At 42.0% G+C, this 20045-nt stretch overlaps 1 protein-coding gene across 1 annotated transcript in view; it reads right to left on the reverse strand.

The window, feature by feature from the left end:
* The window catches only part of prkcz (protein kinase C, zeta), a gene marked incomplete at both ends in the record, with an annotated part of 116249 nt that overhangs the window by 24621 nt on the left and 71583 nt on the right, over nucleotides 1-20045 (reverse strand). Inside the window, 8 exons of the mRNA XM_079226819.1 lie at nucleotides 3265-3384; nucleotides 4478-4565; nucleotides 4760-4895; nucleotides 9983-10069; nucleotides 11642-11739; nucleotides 17895-18089; nucleotides 18347-18402; nucleotides 19939-20020. Coding sequence (XP_079082945.1) covers nucleotides 3265-3384; nucleotides 4478-4565; nucleotides 4760-4895; nucleotides 9983-10069; nucleotides 11642-11739; nucleotides 17895-18089; nucleotides 18347-18402; nucleotides 19939-20020 — 862 coding nt within the window. The remainder of the gene's footprint in view (nucleotides 1-3264; nucleotides 3385-4477; nucleotides 4566-4759; nucleotides 4896-9982; nucleotides 10070-11641; nucleotides 11740-17894; nucleotides 18090-18346; nucleotides 18403-19938; nucleotides 20021-20045) is intronic.

Consider the following 20045-nt stretch of genomic DNA (forward strand, 5'->3'; position numbering starts at 1 on the left):
TTGCTCACACACACACACATACTTCAACAGCATTTCTGGGTGGTAAGATCCATGTAGATTACAGCCAACCGTTACAGTAGTGTTATCTTTTAGGACATTAAAAAAACCTCATGCTGTTTTGCCTGACCACATTGCATCTATAAAGCAGGGGTGTCAAACTCATTTTAGTGAAGGGGCCACATGCTGCCCATTTTGATCTCAAGTGGGCCGGACCAGTAAAGTCACAGCATAATAACGCATACATAATGACAATATTTCTCTATGTTTAAATCATTGGTGAAGGTTTTTGGATGATAAACCCTATTTTAAGGTCTTTCTACAATAAACTCGAAACATAAAGACCAAAAATTCAGCTCACTGTTTATCTGCCTGGGCTCTGCTCTGCAGATTCCCTCGCTTTGTGACGCCACTTTTATAACGTGATCCATTCTTAATGACAAAAATACAGTGAAATGTCCAAAAACTTTATCCTCCATTTGCAGCAAATGAGACACACATATTTTCCTTCACTGTTGTACAAAATAACTCTTCCTCCCAATCATCTTGAAAATAATAAGATTTCTTTCGCTGTTCTGACATGTTTTATTTTGTTTCGAGGGTGAAAACCGCCTCTAGCTGACTCACTCAGTCACTCACTCAGTCAGTGGCTAACTCACTCGCTAACTCTTTGTCTGACTCACACTAACTTTTTGTCTCACTTACCACTCAGTCACTCCACATACCGATGCTTGGGGTCCTACGCTTCAAACTATGTAGCTCTAAGTTCTACTCTAGCATTAGTTTTGGACGTGTCACGTGACAAGTTGCCGCTCCTTACATGCACAAATTATTTTCAAATGAAACGTAGAGTTTGCGCTCATCACATACATACAGTCTCTTTTCAAAATAATTTTCCTGTTTGCTTGATACCACTATCACCAACTTTTTCCTTGAATGACACTATTGTGTTTTGTAGACCAATGCCCAGATTGTCATGCACTCTCAAGTATTTGAAATGTTTCATTTCCTCTGGGCAACACAATTTTAAAAGCACATCCATGCTATCCCAAAACATAAACCCTTGAGCACTCTCAGACCCAGACATTATTTGTGATAGATGTATATTTATGTTGTTATTGTTGCTTTTACAAGGTAGAATAATACCTCAAAACTTAAAAAGAAAATTGAAGCTGAAAGCAGCTGTGAACGGGCCCTCGCACCTTGCTGGACGCCGGTTGACACGACCTGGAACTTGCTTGACCGGGTTAGATGTTTTGAGTGTATCTCTGACTTTTTTTTTTAAGATTCTGGCGGTTTCACGGTAAATCACAGTATTCTTTTTCCGAGTAAACATTCATTGACGCCGAAAAGGACCGGCGGCCAACTGAACAGCTGTTCACCGCTCGCTGGCCAACTCGTTCGCAACTGGCCGGCGAGCGGTCAACAGCATTGTGTGTGGCATGTCTTCCGTTCTGTCTCTTCCTGTTTTTTTCAACTACATTCCCCCGGGTCCTAAGTCCCTCCACGTTCAGGTTGACGGTCTTGAATTCGAGGACCGTAATCGCATAAACTCTTCGTATTCCAACACATGCTTTCTGCTGAGGTGATGGAGTAAATTGCTTGTGTTGCCACCAGAGGCAATAACAGTTGCTCGACAAACTTTGCAATGAATCGTTTTCTGATCTAGATCGGATTTTTCAAAACCAAAAAACCTCCAAACAGCAGACACATCTCCACCAGTTGTATTGGTGCATCTCTGGTCTCTCGTTGATCCTCCTGCATCGCACTTTTACGTTTTTTAATGTAACGTTTCTTCTTGTGGTCGAGCTGTACCCAGCATGCAGTTTGCCGATGTAATTTTATGAATATAAAATTATTAGTGTTAAACAATTGTTTATGTGTCACAAACTGTTGTGTCGTGGTGTTTTACACTGTTAAAGAGCGTTAGTTGTGGGTTATTAATTGTTGTTATAAAGTTATAGCCATGACTTCATCTCAATACACGTAAGACAAGTAGCTCCGACCGCTGCGCCCCTCAGCGGTGAGCGCTGAACAATATATTTTGCTGCCTGCCGAAGAGCACAGGGGGGGCTATCGAGCCGAATTTCCATTTTGAAGGATTCAAATCATACTATTTAACTACAGTAAGGACATTAAATGTGTGTGCCATGTTTGGGTCTGTTTTAAGCATTTTAGAACCTTAAAATCACCCTTTCATCCATCAAAAGCACCTTTGTTGTTCACCGTGAAGAACAGGTTGCCACGGCAACAGCGTTACACGAAACATCAAACGCTTTGTGGGCTGGCATCATGAAAGTCTTAACTTTGTGTGGAAGTAATTTTATGTCGATCTGATTTACCTACTAAGAGAAGCAAGCCAAAGTATAGAGACTTCTACCTTCTGTTACCATTAGTTGGCACTATGACTGACTAAAAATGAGACTGTACATGTCTTCAGGCCTGGAGTCTCATCAAACATGTGAAATTTGGAAAGGATCTGATCATGTGGAGTCGGCTAGGTGGCGCTATGACTAGGATCAAAAAATACCATATGGATGTCTTCAGGTCAGGATGTCATGACATACGAGAAATATGGAGCAGATTAGATAATGCACGGCCGAGTTAAAACAACTTCCATTTTCATGGGAAATGGTGTTTCTTTACAGCTGCTCCGATGCTCCACGCTCACATTTTATATTTTTTAAATCTTTCGATAACTTTTCCTTGCAAAGGTCTCAACATCATATTTTCGCTGATTCACATTCGGTGTGCAAATTTGGATTAATGTAGGTTTAGGCCAAGCACCTCTTTTCCCCGCGCAAAGACACAAAAAATAACGAGAATAATAATAAACAATCGAAATTCAATAGGTCCTCCGCTCTGACTACATCAGTGCTCGGGCCCTAATAATAAATCAGTTAAAACTTAAGTGTTGTAGCAAAGGGTTGCAAAGTGACAACTGGTCTTTCCCAGTTCAAAGCTCTTTTCCTTGAAGCTTTTGCTTTACCATGGTCATGACTTGCCCCACGCCGTCTCTGATTGGCTAGTCCTTGTTGCCTTCCTCAGTGGGGTTGGTTAGGTGTTTAGGCATGAGAAGTAAGATTGGTTAGGGTTAGGGTAGGAATATCAGGGTAAGCCAATCAGAGGCAGAGTAGGGCGAGTTATGCCTTTGCCATAGTAGGAAAATACATTTTGCTCCATGGACAGCAGTGCCATAGAAACTTCTCTTGCAGTGTGTATATAACAGGTATAAACCCTGGGTGTTGTTCAGTTTCTCTGCCTCACCTTGAAAGAGGTACTCCTCTGTGTTCATGTCGGGATTGTCGGTGATAATATCGAATGGGGACCTCCCAGCCATCATCTCAAACATCAGCACGCCCAGAGCCCACCAGTCTACACTGAAGCCTGGGTTGGCACACAACAATAAGACAATAATTATTCCTCCATATATATATATATATACATATATGTATGTATGTGCGTGGCATGAAAAGACTAATTTATAAGACACGTATCAGTATTATTCACAAACTGAGGCTGGTTTGGTCACCAGTAAAAACGTTTTCTATGTACATACACTGCCACAGAAGCCAGGCTCAGACTACAGGAGTTGTGAAATCCTAACCGGTTTTGAAATTGTGTTGCATCACTCATTTGGGAGAACGTTCACAGATGCCCTTTAATCCCAAACACGCATATACTGTAAAAAAGAATGGTGCATCACACACTGCAGGATTTTATTAAGATTATAGTGCCAGAGGGAGCAACGCACCACCTCACGTAATCTATCTCACATGATTTCATTGGGAAGCAGATGTGACCACAACGGAGACTGATGTGGCACTAAAACTTTCTGTAGTAATGCTTTGTAGTTAGGAAAAACAAAAGCAGGAGTCAGGAGGAGAAATGGTTGTTCCGTTTTAATACCTGTCAATGTTGGAATGCTAGCAAACATTAGCCTTAAGGGCTAGAATGTTTACTATGCATAGAAACATTGTCAGCTGCTCCAGCTCTTCTCTCTAATTGCCTATTGTGTTCCCGCTCGGACGTAGTACTAATGTAATCGTCAAGATTTTATCTCCAAAATATCAAACATGTTTGAAAATAACCGGGGCCCCTCCGATGAAAGAGTTTGGAAACTCTTCACATTACCAGATAATCTGGGCCTAACATCGGTACCGACCAAAGTCCTGGACTGGAATTCCCCTTTGTCGGGAGGGGCAAATCAGGGATAAACCACACCTCTTTAGTCTGAGCCTAGTTTTAGGCTACAAAAGTTGCCCTATGCAGTTTAGGTCACCACCTTAACTGCGGTGAAAAAGGTTTAGGGTTTAGGTCACCACCTAAACTGCATAGTGCATGATATAAATCCATCTGTCATTGCCTTTTCATTAAAGCAGAACAATTCACCATCAGTAATTTGAAAACAAATTTATGGTTTGTTGGGATCAGCGTTTGGACATGAACTGATCCAATCCCCTGCGACTCCTGTACTCACCATAGTCCTCTCCTCTGAGGATCTCGGGTGCAATGTAGTTGGGTGTTCCACAGAAGGTACTAGTGGTGTCACCTGGTCTGATCCCCTCCTGAGGGGGAAGAAGACATGGTTGCAGTTATACAAGACAAATAGATAGGGTGTGCAAGAACCAGAACGGTGGACAGAAAAGCAGAGACCGATGCCCTGTCAGTACTTCCAGTCAATACAGACACTGTATTATTGATAACCCTTACACCAGCCGTCCACACTGTGGACTGAAAAAAAAATCCATGTGTGTCTTACCTTGCACATGCCATAGTCTGTGAGCTTGATGTGTCCCTCGTGATCCAAGAGAACGTTGTCCAGTTTCAGGTCTCGGTAAATGATGCCCTTTTCATGCAGGAAGTTCAGGGCGATACAGATTTCAGCAGCATAAAATCTGTGAAGGAGAAGAGAGAGATGAAGGGAATGATGAGCTGTCCACTGGTGCCACCATCAGGCCAAAGATTTAACCCAGAAAAAGACACACCAGCCCTTGGTGGTTGCATATGGTCTCATATGACCATTGTACTCACAATGGGCATTATTAAGCCACAGACCTAAACAGGGATTAAACCGCAAAACACGTTTTAAAATCAACTTGATATTGTCATTTTCTAATGTACTGCCATTCTCCAGTAATGCTGTGACCGTGGTATGAAGGGAAGGGGGGCTTTGCAGTCTCTTGTAGTGCTCCAGGTGAAAACAATTTTCTATATGGTTCTGTTCTGTGTAGATAAAGCAAATGCACCGCATTTAGGTAATAGTGACCTTCCCAAACACCAATTCATCTAAAGCCATGAGCCCACCAGCAATGTTACAGATTCCATGTTTGGAAAAGGCTCATTGAGTAGATTGCCTTATTTGCTGAGTACACGGTCCCAGAGGATGAACCCTTTCCATTCCGAACACTGAGTTTTCTTCTAGAGCCACGGTGGAAGAAACACAACAGATAAAGTGTCTCCTAATTATTGTAGGTAAAAACCAAGCGCGTTTCAGCTAGAAGCCGCCATCAGCAATGTCACTGTAAAACCGACGATGGCTACTAGCTGAATTGCATTCACTTCTACCTGGACTATAATTCATTAAAAAAGCAAAAGCAACAAGCTTATACATTCAGCATTCCTTCAGTAGCTAACATAGCATTGAAGTTGTTACGCTAGTTAATGATGTGCCAACTTACTCTACTAATGTTAGCTCCACAGATTTCTACCATAGACTATAAATAAGAAATGGACATAGTCACCAAGACATCACTAAATGGTTTGTGGACTGCCGTTTTGAAGCCTCGAGTTCGGCAATTTGTTTTTCAGGAGACCAACCAAATAGTTACATTTAACTTTCACACTGTAAAAGGGTTAACTTTGTAAAATGACATGTCCCAGACAGTGGTATCTACGATCATGCCCTAAATCATACCCTGTTTTATGGTCTATTGACTCTAAATGGACCATCATTTACTAAAAGAACATCATGCTGTATTCAACAGAGGATTTGAAACTAGCAATTGAGACCATAAATTCCTGTTTCCAATGTTTACTTTCCAACTTTTTTTTTTTTTACAAATAGAGGAGTCGCCCCCTGATGGACAATAGAAAGAATGCAATTTTAAGGCAGTTCAGTATGTAGAAACGTAACATTTAAAAAAAACTTTATCTCCTTCCTACTCCTTCAGGTAACAAGTATCACTATTACACAACGTGAACACAGCCTAACCAGCCTGAAAATGAAGAAAATATAAAACGACGAGTCTATGGAGCAGAGCTGGAAAGAAGTCAAAATTTGGTCGCAGCTGGCCGATGCTACGCTGTGATTGGACAGTATGCGCTCGAAGGGCGGGGCTCAGTTAAGGCTATTTAAGATAATGTAAATGTACGTGCTTGCCTATCTAATGCTAATCTAACGCTATCTAATAAACTGTGTTGCCTCAACTCCGTGTGCTACAGTATGCTTTAGTCCAAATGGTTATTGGTTATTGCTGACTGACCAATGAGTGTTAAGGTATAAAGGGCTTTCATAAGTACAGCTATAATACAAAGATCAATATCCTCATGGTGAACATTGACTTATTTACAGGACACATTACTCTAAAAGCCTCTAGTTTAGACCATAATTGGATGTACTTGATGTGAGTCAGTAACATTTCCTCTCCATGTGTAGGTAGTGTGCATTCTGTCTCTAGGAGATAAGCCTTCATGAACAGTGATGAGCCTTTCTCTGTCTGCCTGCTGTAAATCCATGATTGTCAAACACAGAGGAAAAGACTGCAGAGGGATGTTTGACAGGGAAGTCACAAATCCCACATTGCTCCCCCATGTTTTCAATGTGACAGTCTCCATTGTACACCGTTGTTTCACTGCTGGCATCAGACTGATAGGAGCTGCGTCCTATCAGCAGCACCATCCATCGCCAACCGTCCCGCCTCCCCCATGGCACGGGGGAAATGCAGCAGAGCTCTCTCTAAGAGAGCTGCTCATGAATATGTACAATCATTATGAGTGATTAACATGCTGCTTTGCATATGTACAGTCACTGTCTCCCGAATACAGATTACAGGGGCCGATAGGGGCCCAACTGTGCATTTCTAAATTACCCAGCCTTTGATCCAGCATTTATCAGAGCCGCAGTTGGAGTGCCCCGCAAGTACAGAGGCACAATGAATTATGGGTGCTCATTATATTTCTCAGAGGTGGAAAAATACATGTTAAGTTGGATTTTGGCAGCGTTGCCGCTTCCATGAAGAGCTGCTAAAACATCTCATTGAGCATACGTTTGTAAGGAGTACTTGGACCAAGTATGTTGTTGAGGAACATTTTAGACTGAGCGCAAACAAGGTGCATACAAAAGCATCTTCCACCAAGCTTCTACTCACTCATGCTGTCCTATACAGGAAAAAGCCAGATGTTTTCATGAAACGGATGGTTTATGAAGGACAAAAAAGAAAGACACTGTTCACACTTCATAACATTACTATACGTGAAATAAAAAGGAGGTCTGACCGTCCAACACAAAATAGTTGCATATTACATCACGCATCACATGAAAATCCATCTCATAAGGCTTCAAGTAATGTGTCCGTAAACCAGAGCACGGACCAATCAGAGTCCTGTGAGGAGCTACGGGCAGCTATGGCCTTGGCTTAGGTCTGTGTGACAACAATGGCTGCCCCTGAAGAAGTTACCATGGATGCTGCAAAAGTATGAGTTCTATCAGGAATGGAGAGTATTTCTTCATAGAAAGAAGAGCAAAGAACGACACTGAATGCTAGATGGAAAAGATGTGTTCTGCATGATGGTGCAGTGGTTAGCACTGTCACTTCACAGCAAAAGGAGTGGGACGGGTTCGATCCCTGATCCCGGCCAGTCCTTCTGTGTGGAGTTTGCACGTTCTCCCCGTGGCAGCAAGGGTTCCCTCCGGGTTCTCCGGCTCCATCCCACAGTCCAAATACATGCAGCTTCAGTGGTTCTCAAACCTTTTCTGTCACGCCCCACGTGTTCGGGCCCCAACAAAATTGTAACAAAATGGTCCGACTAATATAAAAAAGAAAATTGAAATCCCTTTCAAGTAAACCAGATTGCTCCATCGGACAAAAACTAATAACATGTGCAATCACTTTGATAGAACAATGCAAAAAAATACCTATTGTGGCTGCAAATAACCTGTTTTGCACTAAATATCTTTTCAAGATAATACCGTTCAACCTGTGCAAAACAAAATGAGTGCAGATGTGTGAGCATCACGTTGTATCAGTATTAGTGGCTGCAGTGAGCTGCTTTCCTCTACAAATCTTTTAAAAACGGTTGTAGATTTGATACGGCAGCTCTCAATTCATGCTCAATGTTGAGCTCAGATCTGTATTCTGTTTTGAGAGATGCAGCAGCAGAAAAGATCTCACGGAGGCTTTTTGCAAAACGGCAAGAATCGGCGAGTCGCGCATGCGCAGCGTAGCCTGTTAACGGCCTAACAAAAACATTTCCACGAAAGTACAGGCATTTCGCCATGTATTTATTTATGACGTTTTATGTCTGTGTACTTTGTACTTTTGTATTATGTAAAGTTATCATGTTCATGGAGAGTGGTCGTCCTGACTGTAATACCTCCGTGCCCCACTAGAGGGTCATGCCCCACAGTTTGAGAACCACTGGGTTAATTGTAGACTCTAAATTGCCCGTAGGTGTGAATGTGAGTGAGAATGGTTGTCTGTCTCTATATGAGCCCTGAGATAAACTGGAGACCCAAAGTCAGCTGGGACCGGCTCCTAAATTCAGAGAATGGGTTTGAATGGAAAGATGTTTTCTCTCTTTTCTGAGTTTGATTCACAGATAGTTCATCCAACCACCTGCTAACTGTTTGAAGGTTCCTGCCCTTTTGCAAATAGTAGGCTTGTTCGAGATGAGCCAGTCCTGTCTAATGACTGCTTGTCTAACAATGCATTCCGGTTAGATTTGTGTCGACTTGATCCCGACTTTCTCCGACGTCATGCACACATGGTCAACGATAAGGTCACGAGAGCGAGGCCAGGAGCCACATTCGCTTTCCACCAACTGCATGACCCCAATGCATGATGGGAAACGCCTGGCTGTCAATCAGAGAGCTGATTGGCTCTTAGATTTGACAACAAACACCACGTTTTGTAGAAAATCCTAATTTTTCTTTGTAGTTGTTGGCTAGTCTCAGGTTTCATCTAAAGACATATCTTGTGTGGTTGATAATAATAAAGCTCATGTATACAACATATCAAAACGAGCAGCAAAGTGTTTCACAGGCAGATAAAACAATTTAAAAAAGGATGGAACATATACATATATACACGCACATTTCTACATAAATATATATTTACAAACACTTATGAATAAATCCGAACGAGGTCTGACAGGATGCAACTGTTTCTTTGAATTCCTGTATATTATTTGAAGGCGGCTGAAAACTGTCCGCAGTTTTTTGTCAACGCTCCCTGCTGCTACCACCTGCACTCGTGTACTTTCCAGACGAAGCACAGTTCATCTTGAACTGTTTCGACGGACCTAGTTTCTAATGACTGCTTCTCAGATGATTCTAACAAACCATCCAACGTGTCAGGGAAGCTGACTAGCCATACTTAACCAAAATTAACCCATTTCTCTGTCATCCCCTGATCATGGAGCATATCCTGGAGGCCTCAATGTAGTATCCTGGCCCTGATATTTGTTTTTATTACAGTATAACATTTGATAAAGTCACTTTATACAGTCAGGGTCATAAGTAATTAGACTGTGACCCAATTTGTCTAAATCTTGCCTCTTTATGTGACTCAAACTGATTTGAACTGAAGCAGTCAATATTCAACCAAATATTGACTGCTTTAGTTGCATAATGAGGCTACATTTTGAAACATTGTGTCACAGTCCAAATACTTATAGCCCTGACTGTATTTCTTTAGAAATGCTAACTGGAGACATCTCATCTCTGATATGAGTTATGATCCTAACAAACAAAATATCCATGTACCTTGCATGCTCTTCAGGGAGCTTCCTTTGTCGTTGCATATGAAACATCAAGTCCCCGCCGTTCACATATTCAATCACCAGAAATAACCTGCAAAGCAGAGCGTGATGAGAAAATACACCATTGATGTTGTTTAGGATTAGATAGCTTAAACATAAAATGTGAAAAACAACAAGATGTATAATGACATATCAGATATAGAAAAGATATCAGATATACAAGACCTCCTGTTTCTTGAGAAGGCATATGTTTTACGTCTAAATTATGTCTACCAATTTATATATAACATATGTCAATCATATATATAACATGTTAATTGTTGACTCTTAGAATCAGAATCAGAAACCGTTTATTGCCAGGAATGTTTACACAAACGAGGAATATTGCTAGGCGGAAGGTGCAAACATTAGATGAGACAAACAACAATCAACAGTCAACGACAACAACAGTGCAATGATATTTAAATCAAGTATAAGATAAAGTGCTCAAAAGGGCATCCTGCCAAAATGTCATCTTTTCTTAAAAAAATTCTGAACAAATTATTAAAGAGACCAAAACTAAGTACGAGTGTTTTGGTGGTCTAATATACAGTAGGTTATGCATCGATGAAATATGCAAATGAGATCGGAAAATGTATTAAAACCCATGAAGCTGTATTCTGTGCATTTAGGTGATGCATATCTTTTCTAAATTAGATGAAAAAAGGTCAAAATCGCATTTTTTAAGCTCATGCAGACGTCACTGAGTGTAGTCAGGTCCAGTGTTTACATTGTTTTGCTAGTTTGACGAGCTGAGATGAATTCACTACACATGCTGCATCCACTGTGCATTGTATCAGAAAGCCCTCCCATACAGCCTAAAATATTGTCGAGAAGCGGGTCTGTGCACCGATCCGATTTCGTTATTATATTATTTATCAGCTAATTTATGCTACATACACAGGATCACTCGCTACTTGACCTGTACATCCTGGCAGATTAGTACTGAGCATGTGCAACACCAATTCATTCATCTCTGCTGAGAGCTGGATGTGCCTCATGCACAATGCCAATTTGACAGGTGCTAGCAGAGAGTGTAACATTAACTGGAGCTAGAAAAAAATTGATGAACATCTAGGAACACTGGTAAAATCCCACCAGTAAAACGGTGACTTGGTTTCAACGCTCCGGTATTGGATAGGTGCTCTATATAGGCCGATACATAGGTTGAGGTATCGGAATCGGGAATGAAAAAGTGTCATTGGAACATCTCTAGTATGGATGGTATTGCTCGTCTTTGCCTTTTTAATAGATTTTGGATATCCTTTTGAAAAGATCACCACACAAGACAGAAGTGCAAGTCCAGGATGCTAAAGTGCAAGATGGCCAAACACATTTAGTATGGAGAAAGGAAGGCTCTACACACGTCCAGTTTAATAATGACGTCTAGATTTTGATCACTGGACCTTCATCGGAGCAAATGTTTGATTACAAACTTTAAATGGCATTGAGCAGAGCACCTGTGTAAGTTTAAACTGAGGGTAAATCAATGTAAAAGGCCCTCCGGAGATCAGCAGCAAGTAGTATTTAATATTACTGAAAAGTACCGTCAGGTACAATGAGCTGGCATCAAAATGTATTGGCTTTAAATGCAGTATGAGTGTCAGCGTTATCGTGATCTTACCGACTTTCTGTCTGGAAACAGGAGTGGAGGCCTACTAAAAATGGATTGGTGGACGCCTGCTCGAACACGTGCTTCTCCGTCTGCACCCAGTCAATATCCTGGAGAGATGAGGGGAGACGAACAGAGACAGAGATGGCATGAGAGAAAGATAAGTTATTAATGATCAATTTGTCTGATCAATAGATGTTCTCTGTGGTTAAACAGATACACCATGCCACAAATACAAAGTGTAGTCCGTCTCTGGAACAATCCTCACACTAATTCTTTCTAATTTACAACCTCTACCACCGAGTTCCTCAGCACAATGAGGTCACAAATTACAAAATGTCATCTTTGGACACCTACCCTCTTGTTTGTTAGGGAGCGGTTGGAATTGTATTGTTTGAGATGATATAAAACAGTAAATCTAACTAACAATTACACACCGTGAGAAGGCTATAATCCAACAAAACCTTCTAACCTTCTTTCTATATATTCCCATTTAATTTCAACATTTATTTTTACAATCAACACTTGAAATGAAGAAGAGCTGATGGGCCAGCTGTTGACTCTACTTGGCATGAGGTCAAGAGAGCAGCAGCTTGGAATTTCAAAGCGAATGACTACTCGAGCAGCTCGAAACCACAAACGTGGCCTACAGGTCTCTTCATAAGCAAGCAAGCAATTCACTTGAAGAACAGGAAAATAAAACTACTCATACGTCAACTACCTGATGACCTTGAGCAATAGAGGAAGAGCATGTTGGTGTATTCCAAAGGAAAGGTCTTCTAACGGACATAGGAACCTTTCAAGAAGAAGCCATCTATACAAACGGTCTCCAGTGTTCAGCATGGCGTTTTAAAATGGTAAAACGGTCATTGGACTTGTATAGCACCTTTCTAGTCTTCCAACCACTCAAAGCACTTTACCACTACATGTCATCATTCACCCATTCAGACACGAAGGAGCAGCGGCTCGACTCCAAGCTCCCTCCTGATGTCCGAGCTCCTTACCCTATCTCTAAGGGTGAGCCCGGCCACCCTGCGGAGGAAGCTCATTTCGGCCGCTTGTATCCGAGATCTCGTTCTTTCGGTCACGACCCAGAGTTCGTGACCATAGGTGAGGGTTGGAACGTAGACCGACCAGTAAATGGAGAGCTTCGCCTTCCGGCTCAGTTCCCTCTTCACCAAGACGGACCGGTACAGCGCCTGTTTTATTGCTGCAGCCGCACCGATCCGTCTGTCGATCTCCCGCTCCACCTTACCCTTGTGAACAAGACCCCGAGATACTTGAACTCCTTCGCTTGGGGTAAGCAGTTTGTCCCCACCTGGAGGGAGCAATCCACCGGTTTCCGGCAGAGCACCATGGCCTCAGATTTGGAGGTGCTAACTCTCATCCCCGCCGCTTCACACTCGGCTGCAAAACGCCCCAGTGAATGCTGGAGGTCACAGTCCGAGGAGGCAAACAGGACCACATCATCCGCGAACAGCAGAGAGGCGATCCCGAGACTCCCGAACCGGATCCTCTCCGCCCCCTGGCTGCGCCTAGATATCCTGTCCATGAAGGTCAGGAACAGGACCGGTGATAAAGGGCAGCCCTGGCGGAGGCCAACACCCACCGGGAACGTGTCTGACTTACTACCGAGGATACGAACACAGCTCCTACTGCAGGCGTACAAAGACCGGATGGCCCGTGCCAACGGGTCCGGCACCCCATACTCCCGCAGCACCCCCCACAAAAACCCCCGAGGGATCCGGTCGAAAACCTTCTCCAAGTCCACAAAGCACATGTAGACTGGTTGGGCAAACTCCCAGGACCCCTCCAGTAGTCTTGCGAGGGTAAAGAGCTGGTCCACTGCTCGTCTTGAATCTGAGGTTCGACAAGCGGTCGGAGCCTCCTTTCCAGCACCCTGGCATAAGCTGAAAATGTCTCTACTGATAAATGTAATTTCTTTATGATTCCAATAATTTCAAGCATCTTTATAATCTAAATGGCTGAATGTGCGCATCTCCTGATCAAACAGAGAGGAGACATGAAGGTGAGGCAGCGATGAGCTGTGCCTCCTCTCAGACTGACCACAAATAGTTCACGAGGAAAACTTGGTTAACTGCTAGCATGCAGTATATTTAAAAAAAGCCTTGTTCTGCTTTCTGTGTCTCCTTTGACAGACAAGAAACGTACTTTTGGACTCTCAAATACTCACAAGGTTCCATAGTGTCTGGATTACAAGTTAACCATGGGCAGCTCTATTACATTGATGTGGTAATTGTAAAGCTGCATGCATTTGACATTCAGGAGCTGAAACAGATTATTTGTTATTGTGATTAAGTAAATATGATTGAATTTACTAGTATTGTTTACAGACAAATACATTACAGGGCTTGAATTATGTAAGCATGGTTTGTTTGGTTTATAATTGCATGGTGTAGCATTGTGGAGAGGTAGAGGTGGCACGTTTTTGTTGACCATAGTGAAAATGTTTGATTTAAAAGGTTCAACGCTGACCAATTTGGTTTAAAACAGTGTTTTTTGTAAAACAAGACCATATTATAAATTCCTGAAGTGATTAAATATATTTCCTTTTAATAAATGATTTGCTTTTGGACTTTTAAACGCTACAGAAGTATTGGGATCACTTGGATCATGCAAGTTGGAAACAACCCTAAACAGCCAGCAGTGGAATCTAATTCTCTAAAAAGCAGCTAGGTAATGACAAAGAGTTACCTTTGACCATTGACAGTAAGTAAAGCAAGAAAACCTATAGTATCTTTACTCACAAATCCATTTCCTTGTATTCAGCTGTGGTTTGAATTGTTCTTACTTCACTTATAGAGAAGTGGGGGTGTTTAGCCTGAGGCTGGGATGTCTTATGCTGATTTAAAATGTCATTAAATTGGTAATGTTTAATGTTTCATGTAATCTACAATATAACCTGTCTAAATTTTTAGTTCCCCCACGCTGTGCTCCAACACCATATGGTTAATTCATGACATCACTAGAGGTTTCACACAGAGCGCTCCATAACAAATTCCTTCTGGTCAACTCATTATTACTGGAGGAATTTATAATAATGCAGAATATGCCACAACAACACATCTCATGTTGGTCATTTCAGCTCCTCTGGTAGTTTGCGGTCTGTCTGTGATAACTCGCACAAGCTTCCTTTGATGTCAGGCAAGAGACTACTAAAGGGATGAATTATTAAACTAGTGTGCCTGAATAGAACCATGAATAAATGAACGTCCAATCACAAAATTAGCACTCAATGGTTTCCTTAAAGCCTCTTTAACAGGGAGAAATGTGTTATAGAGTCAATTATGTTTTGGTCTTAGCTATCACAAAAAATGATTTTGGTGTGGAAAATAAAAAGACATCTTATAAATTGATAAGAGGGAGTGGAGGCATGACGTCTGTGAAATGATTTAGGATGTCCTGGATTACTTGTGCAGATGTTGGATGATGCTGGAGCTCTGGTCAGTGATACTGGTTCTACATGAGCCCAGCGGGTTCTGTGTTTAGATATATGTTCAGCAACACCACCATCTCGTGAGATATGCAACACAAACACAGCAAAGTCAACAGGATTCAGCACTGATCCCTCTCAACTTGGTATTTGATTCTCTTGGTTTTCATTCCTTATAAAGATACTGTGCATGCAAAGGACAGTGGGATTAGTTTAGTCAGTTCAAAGTCAATGAAATAAGAATTACATCAAGGGCCAGACATTGAGTTTTAACATGCCAATCTAAAAATAAAATAAAATGACTTTGATTGTATTATTCCAAGTCTCATATAGCTTCTCATATACAGTACAATTTGGACAAGATGTATCCCTAAAACAAAGTTGCTTGGCCATCATGGCATTTAGTAAATCAAAATAATGCTGGTTACGTTCTTACAAGTAGGATACAGTCATCTCACAACAACCTGTCAGTGAAAGATATTTGATCATGTAGTTTACATGTTCCATACAGCCGGCCTTCTGGCATACCGCTGCAAATCGGCTGGGGCAAAACTCACATGTCAGCTCTCCTTTCTTTGTGCCATTCTATCAGCTTTTTATGCTTGCAAATAATGGAAGAGTGACCGTCTGTTGGGTTTTGACACAGGGCCGGATGTGAACCTAAACTCATATGTGGGCAGCATCAAAATTTGCAAGGGGCCGGATTTGGCCCATGGGCCTTGAGTTTGACACATATGCGCCAGATAAAAGAACTTGCCTTTATATTCCAGTAGTGAACGAGGCAGAGGTGCTGTGGCCTTCAGATCATTTAGTAAAGGCTGCATGTTTTACTAGAGACACCGGTGATTGAAGATCACACTTCAGTTTAGCCATTTCATTCAACAAACATGTTTGTTGTTGCTCTACTTTAGTGTGCGATAACCGAACAGGAATTGATTTATTTCCTGAAGCTTCCGTGCAAAATGAAACAGAACTGACGTGTGGTCTTGGACATTTCATGAGTTTTAGTATGACTATTGAGGATACAACACTCAGTGAGCTTAAAAGAAAGAAACATTTGTGCACTTTAGTTCACACCGCTTTACACAGGAACAATGATGCACTGACTAGCTCTAAATCATCTGGTCGTCATTATATTGACCATCAACTGACTTTCAGAGCAACAAATGTGACATGTGAGTAATAAAGCGGTTCAAAATGTCATAGGGCAGCACCTCTGAAACTTGTCAAAATCTTGTTTATTTAAATGTTAAACAAACAATTTGTCTTTTTTTGATTCATCGGGCAGCCTGCTGGAGGTTGGTCTTCACAGTGAGGTTGTCCTGGTTCTGTCTGTACGGAGATCAAAACCAGAGTCTGAACTCACTGACTGTGTGGACAACTTGAACTAAAGCCAGACACACTGCATTCGCTGCCTCTATCCAACAGAGAGTGGGCGAATGGGTGAGCAGTTATAAAAAAACACTAACCATTTCTGTGTGTCTACAGAATAAACAAAGTCACAACATGTGAGTCAGTGTTAGTCGGTGTATTATTGAGCTTTGGACCTCGTCTCCACCTGCTGGAAGTCTCTATTCTCAGTTATCCTAACTGTGTCCTGACTCCAGCTCTGAGATTGATATCAATATTTTAAAAAGACAAAAAGATAATCATCATTCTCTCACTTACTAGTTTGTGTGTACATGGAATATGGAGTTATGGTATTGTCCTTTTTTCTTGTACAATTTAATCCAATGTGAAATGTGGAAAAGCCATGCTCTGACAGTTCAACTCACATTCATAATGAACGTGACATACATACTGTATATCTGCGTGTTTCTTGCTTTAGGAGCGTTATGCAGACTCGTTCCTTTTTAAAATTAATTTCAAGTCATGTTCATCTGGTGATTCATCACTACCCTCTTGTGATATTGAGATTTCATCCCTGCATGCCTTCCAAACCCACAGCCTTGCTTGCTTTTCATCCTCGCCAGCTAATCGGGGACATTTGGAATGCAAGGTCGAAGCTATAAAATAGACAGCGTCCAGAATCCAAAACCAGCAGGCCTCTAAGCCTAACCACATGTACTGACAATGTGATACCAAACAGAATCCTTTTCCATGAAACACATCTGCCCCACTAATAGACTGATATCCTTTCCATGTGTCCAGGACCAATGCAGAAGTAGTACAGACCATCACTTAATCTGTTCCACCCTACAATGCATGAGACACTGGCTGGATTTGATGTCTGCAACACAAACCAGAGGTGGCAAAAGGCAGTGGAGCCACTCAGGGGGAGTGAACGCCATTAAACTGCTGCTTTCCCAAACAGGACAGTGGTGTATCCTGACTCTTGACAGCCGACACGTGGGTTTAAACAGAAATTCTCCCATACTAATCCTAAACTTTGATTACATTGGTATTTAAAAACTGGTGAAAGCATGCATAAATATGATAAGTCTACAGCATAATTCACATCTAGATACACAGATAAAACTAGCTTCCAACTGAGGAACGCTGTTAATGTCATCTTCCAAATACTATTTGTGAACTTTGCACTGATCAGAGGTCATCAGCATAGAAACCAAGCTCTGGACTCAAACATGCCTAAGAAGCACGTTGTTGTCCAACATTAAACAAGTATTTATAGAGTAAACACTTGCATTACCAAGCCTTGTTCATCGGTTTGGAAGGAGTATGGCATGTTGGGTAACTACTGTCTGTCTTGTAGAGGAACTTTGAGCACCTAGCACCTCGCTACTGTATGTGTCTGTCCTCCCTGCCCCCCGTCTCACATCCTGGACATCCGAGGTGTCCTGAGTGTCTCACCTCGTCATCGTGGACCAGCTCCTTTTTCACCACCTTCATGGCGTACACCTGCTTGTTCTTCTTTAGCCGGACCAGCAGGACCTTGGCGTAGCTGCCGCGCCCGATCACTCGGATCAGGTCGAAGTCCCCCAGCCCGAGAGCAAGGCCCTGGGACAGCTTGATGCCATCGATGCCGTCCACTACTGCTTTGATGTCCTACAGGGGCAGAGGTCAGAGTGGTGGGACTGTATTGATACATTCACAATAAACATGAACTGGTCAAATGTTTGTTTGTAAAAGTTACAAACAAAGACAAAGATTTGTCTCCTTTTCCCAGATATGTAAAAAGTGTATTATTACAGACATTATGACACTTTGTGACCGGAGTCCAAAGATAGGATGGTTATTTTACAAACTTTAAGAGCAACAAATATGACCATGCTGACTTCCATCAAATGACAGTACATTCTCACCTCTGTATCTGTGTCCTCTGTTTTATCCTCTGTACAGTTGTGTGGTAGAAAAGGTACTGCAGACACAGAAAGACAGGTTAAATATAAGTGCATCTGCACCGACAGGTTTAACATGCTGTTCTTTCTTTGGCCAGTAGAGGGAAGTAAACCACACAGAATCAAGTCCAGCGATCCATCAGGAATTCCAAACTAGGTCAATCCACAGAGCGTCTCATATCAGGGACCCCCAGCAGACCCCAGATCAGTCCACACAGTCTCCCTTTAATAGGATGTACCACTGTGTTCTCTGGGATCCCAACAGAGAACAGCAATGTGCTTAGATAACAGTGCAGAGTTACATAAGTGATGATGAGGAGTGCGAGGTGAAGCTAAAGAGAATCTTTTGAACAAACTATCTATTCTATAATGCACTTGTCTGATGATAACATCATGTGTTTCCTGAGGGCAGCTGTGTTCAGTCATGATGCTGCTTGTGTGTGTTCTTGAAGCGGTCATGAGGGTTCCACTGCCACACTGCTGGCTGATTGGACAAAGACGTGACAGATCGCTCACGTAGACGTTCACCAAGTCAGAGGTCAGAGGTCACCAAGTAGTCTGTACTTTAGGCCAGTCTTCTCTCTGCTCGTAGATTAGTCTAACAAAGGTTTTTCTAAAGAAAATTAAAATGTTGAAATGAAAGACTGAATTAACTTATGGCTAAAAGGTTAGCCACCCTAGCCCCAGGCTAACTCTGGACTAAGAGCCATGTTTCCAAGGTAACAGTCAGTGAGACCTGTTTGCACCAGTTTGCACCAAATGACAAAATACAACAAAAACATGGCTCATAATTTGTGGTTTGTTCACAATGTTGTGGGGCGATTGTACAGTGACAATTTTTGGAAATATACAGCAGATAACTAGTCGGAGTCCTGTTATGTTAAAGGGAAACTGAGGTTTTTTACTAAGTGAACTCTATTTTCCCATGTTTCTGTTTCTAAGTGACTAATGGGGACTGAAATGAGTCCAGTATTAGCAAAAGAGCTTGTTTCTGCGCTGACAGGCTAACATTGTGTCTGTGAACATTATTGAACCCGACAGAGAAATAAAACGCGTTTCTTTTCCTTTAGCTTGATCAAGTCTGTTAGTTAGCATGTCTGACCAAGTCTCACGCAAGTGGAAGTCTCGTTCTGAAATCTCACGAGAGATGACTTATTGTCGGAAGACAACAGGGGAAACATGAGGGAGAGTTGGAGAGAGGAGTACCGGTGTTGTGTTGGAATGTCTTTGATGAATGTTTTGAGGATTTTGTCAACATGGTTGCCACACGAGATTTTACAACGAGAATTCCACTTGAAGGATATTCTGATGTTGGCCAGGGACGACTGCCCCCTCGTGGAATAATTTCAAGATGTAAGGATGATGCCCTTCAGAGGAGACATCTCTTTGTAATCCTACAGGTACAAACAAAGTGTGTAAACTAGTCACTGTATAGGGAACCTGCGGTGACATCGTTATACATCGTCAGGATCAAGACATGAGGCAAATATTGAGCTTGTACATTTTATTTAAAATACAGCTGGATCCTCCTTGTCAAAAAGAGAAGAAGGTCTTACTTCCGTCTGTGTCCTCCGGTGGAACGTCCACTTCTTTACTCTTGGCGTCTGAAGGGGGCTCCTGTGATGGCATGACTGGATCCTGAAGAAAGAAATTCAAAAGGCCA

Source organism: Taurulus bubalis (genome assembly GCF_910589615.1).
Source record: "Taurulus bubalis genome assembly, chromosome: 11".
Taxonomy (NCBI): Eukaryota; Metazoa; Chordata; class Actinopteri; order Perciformes; family Cottidae; genus Taurulus; species Taurulus bubalis.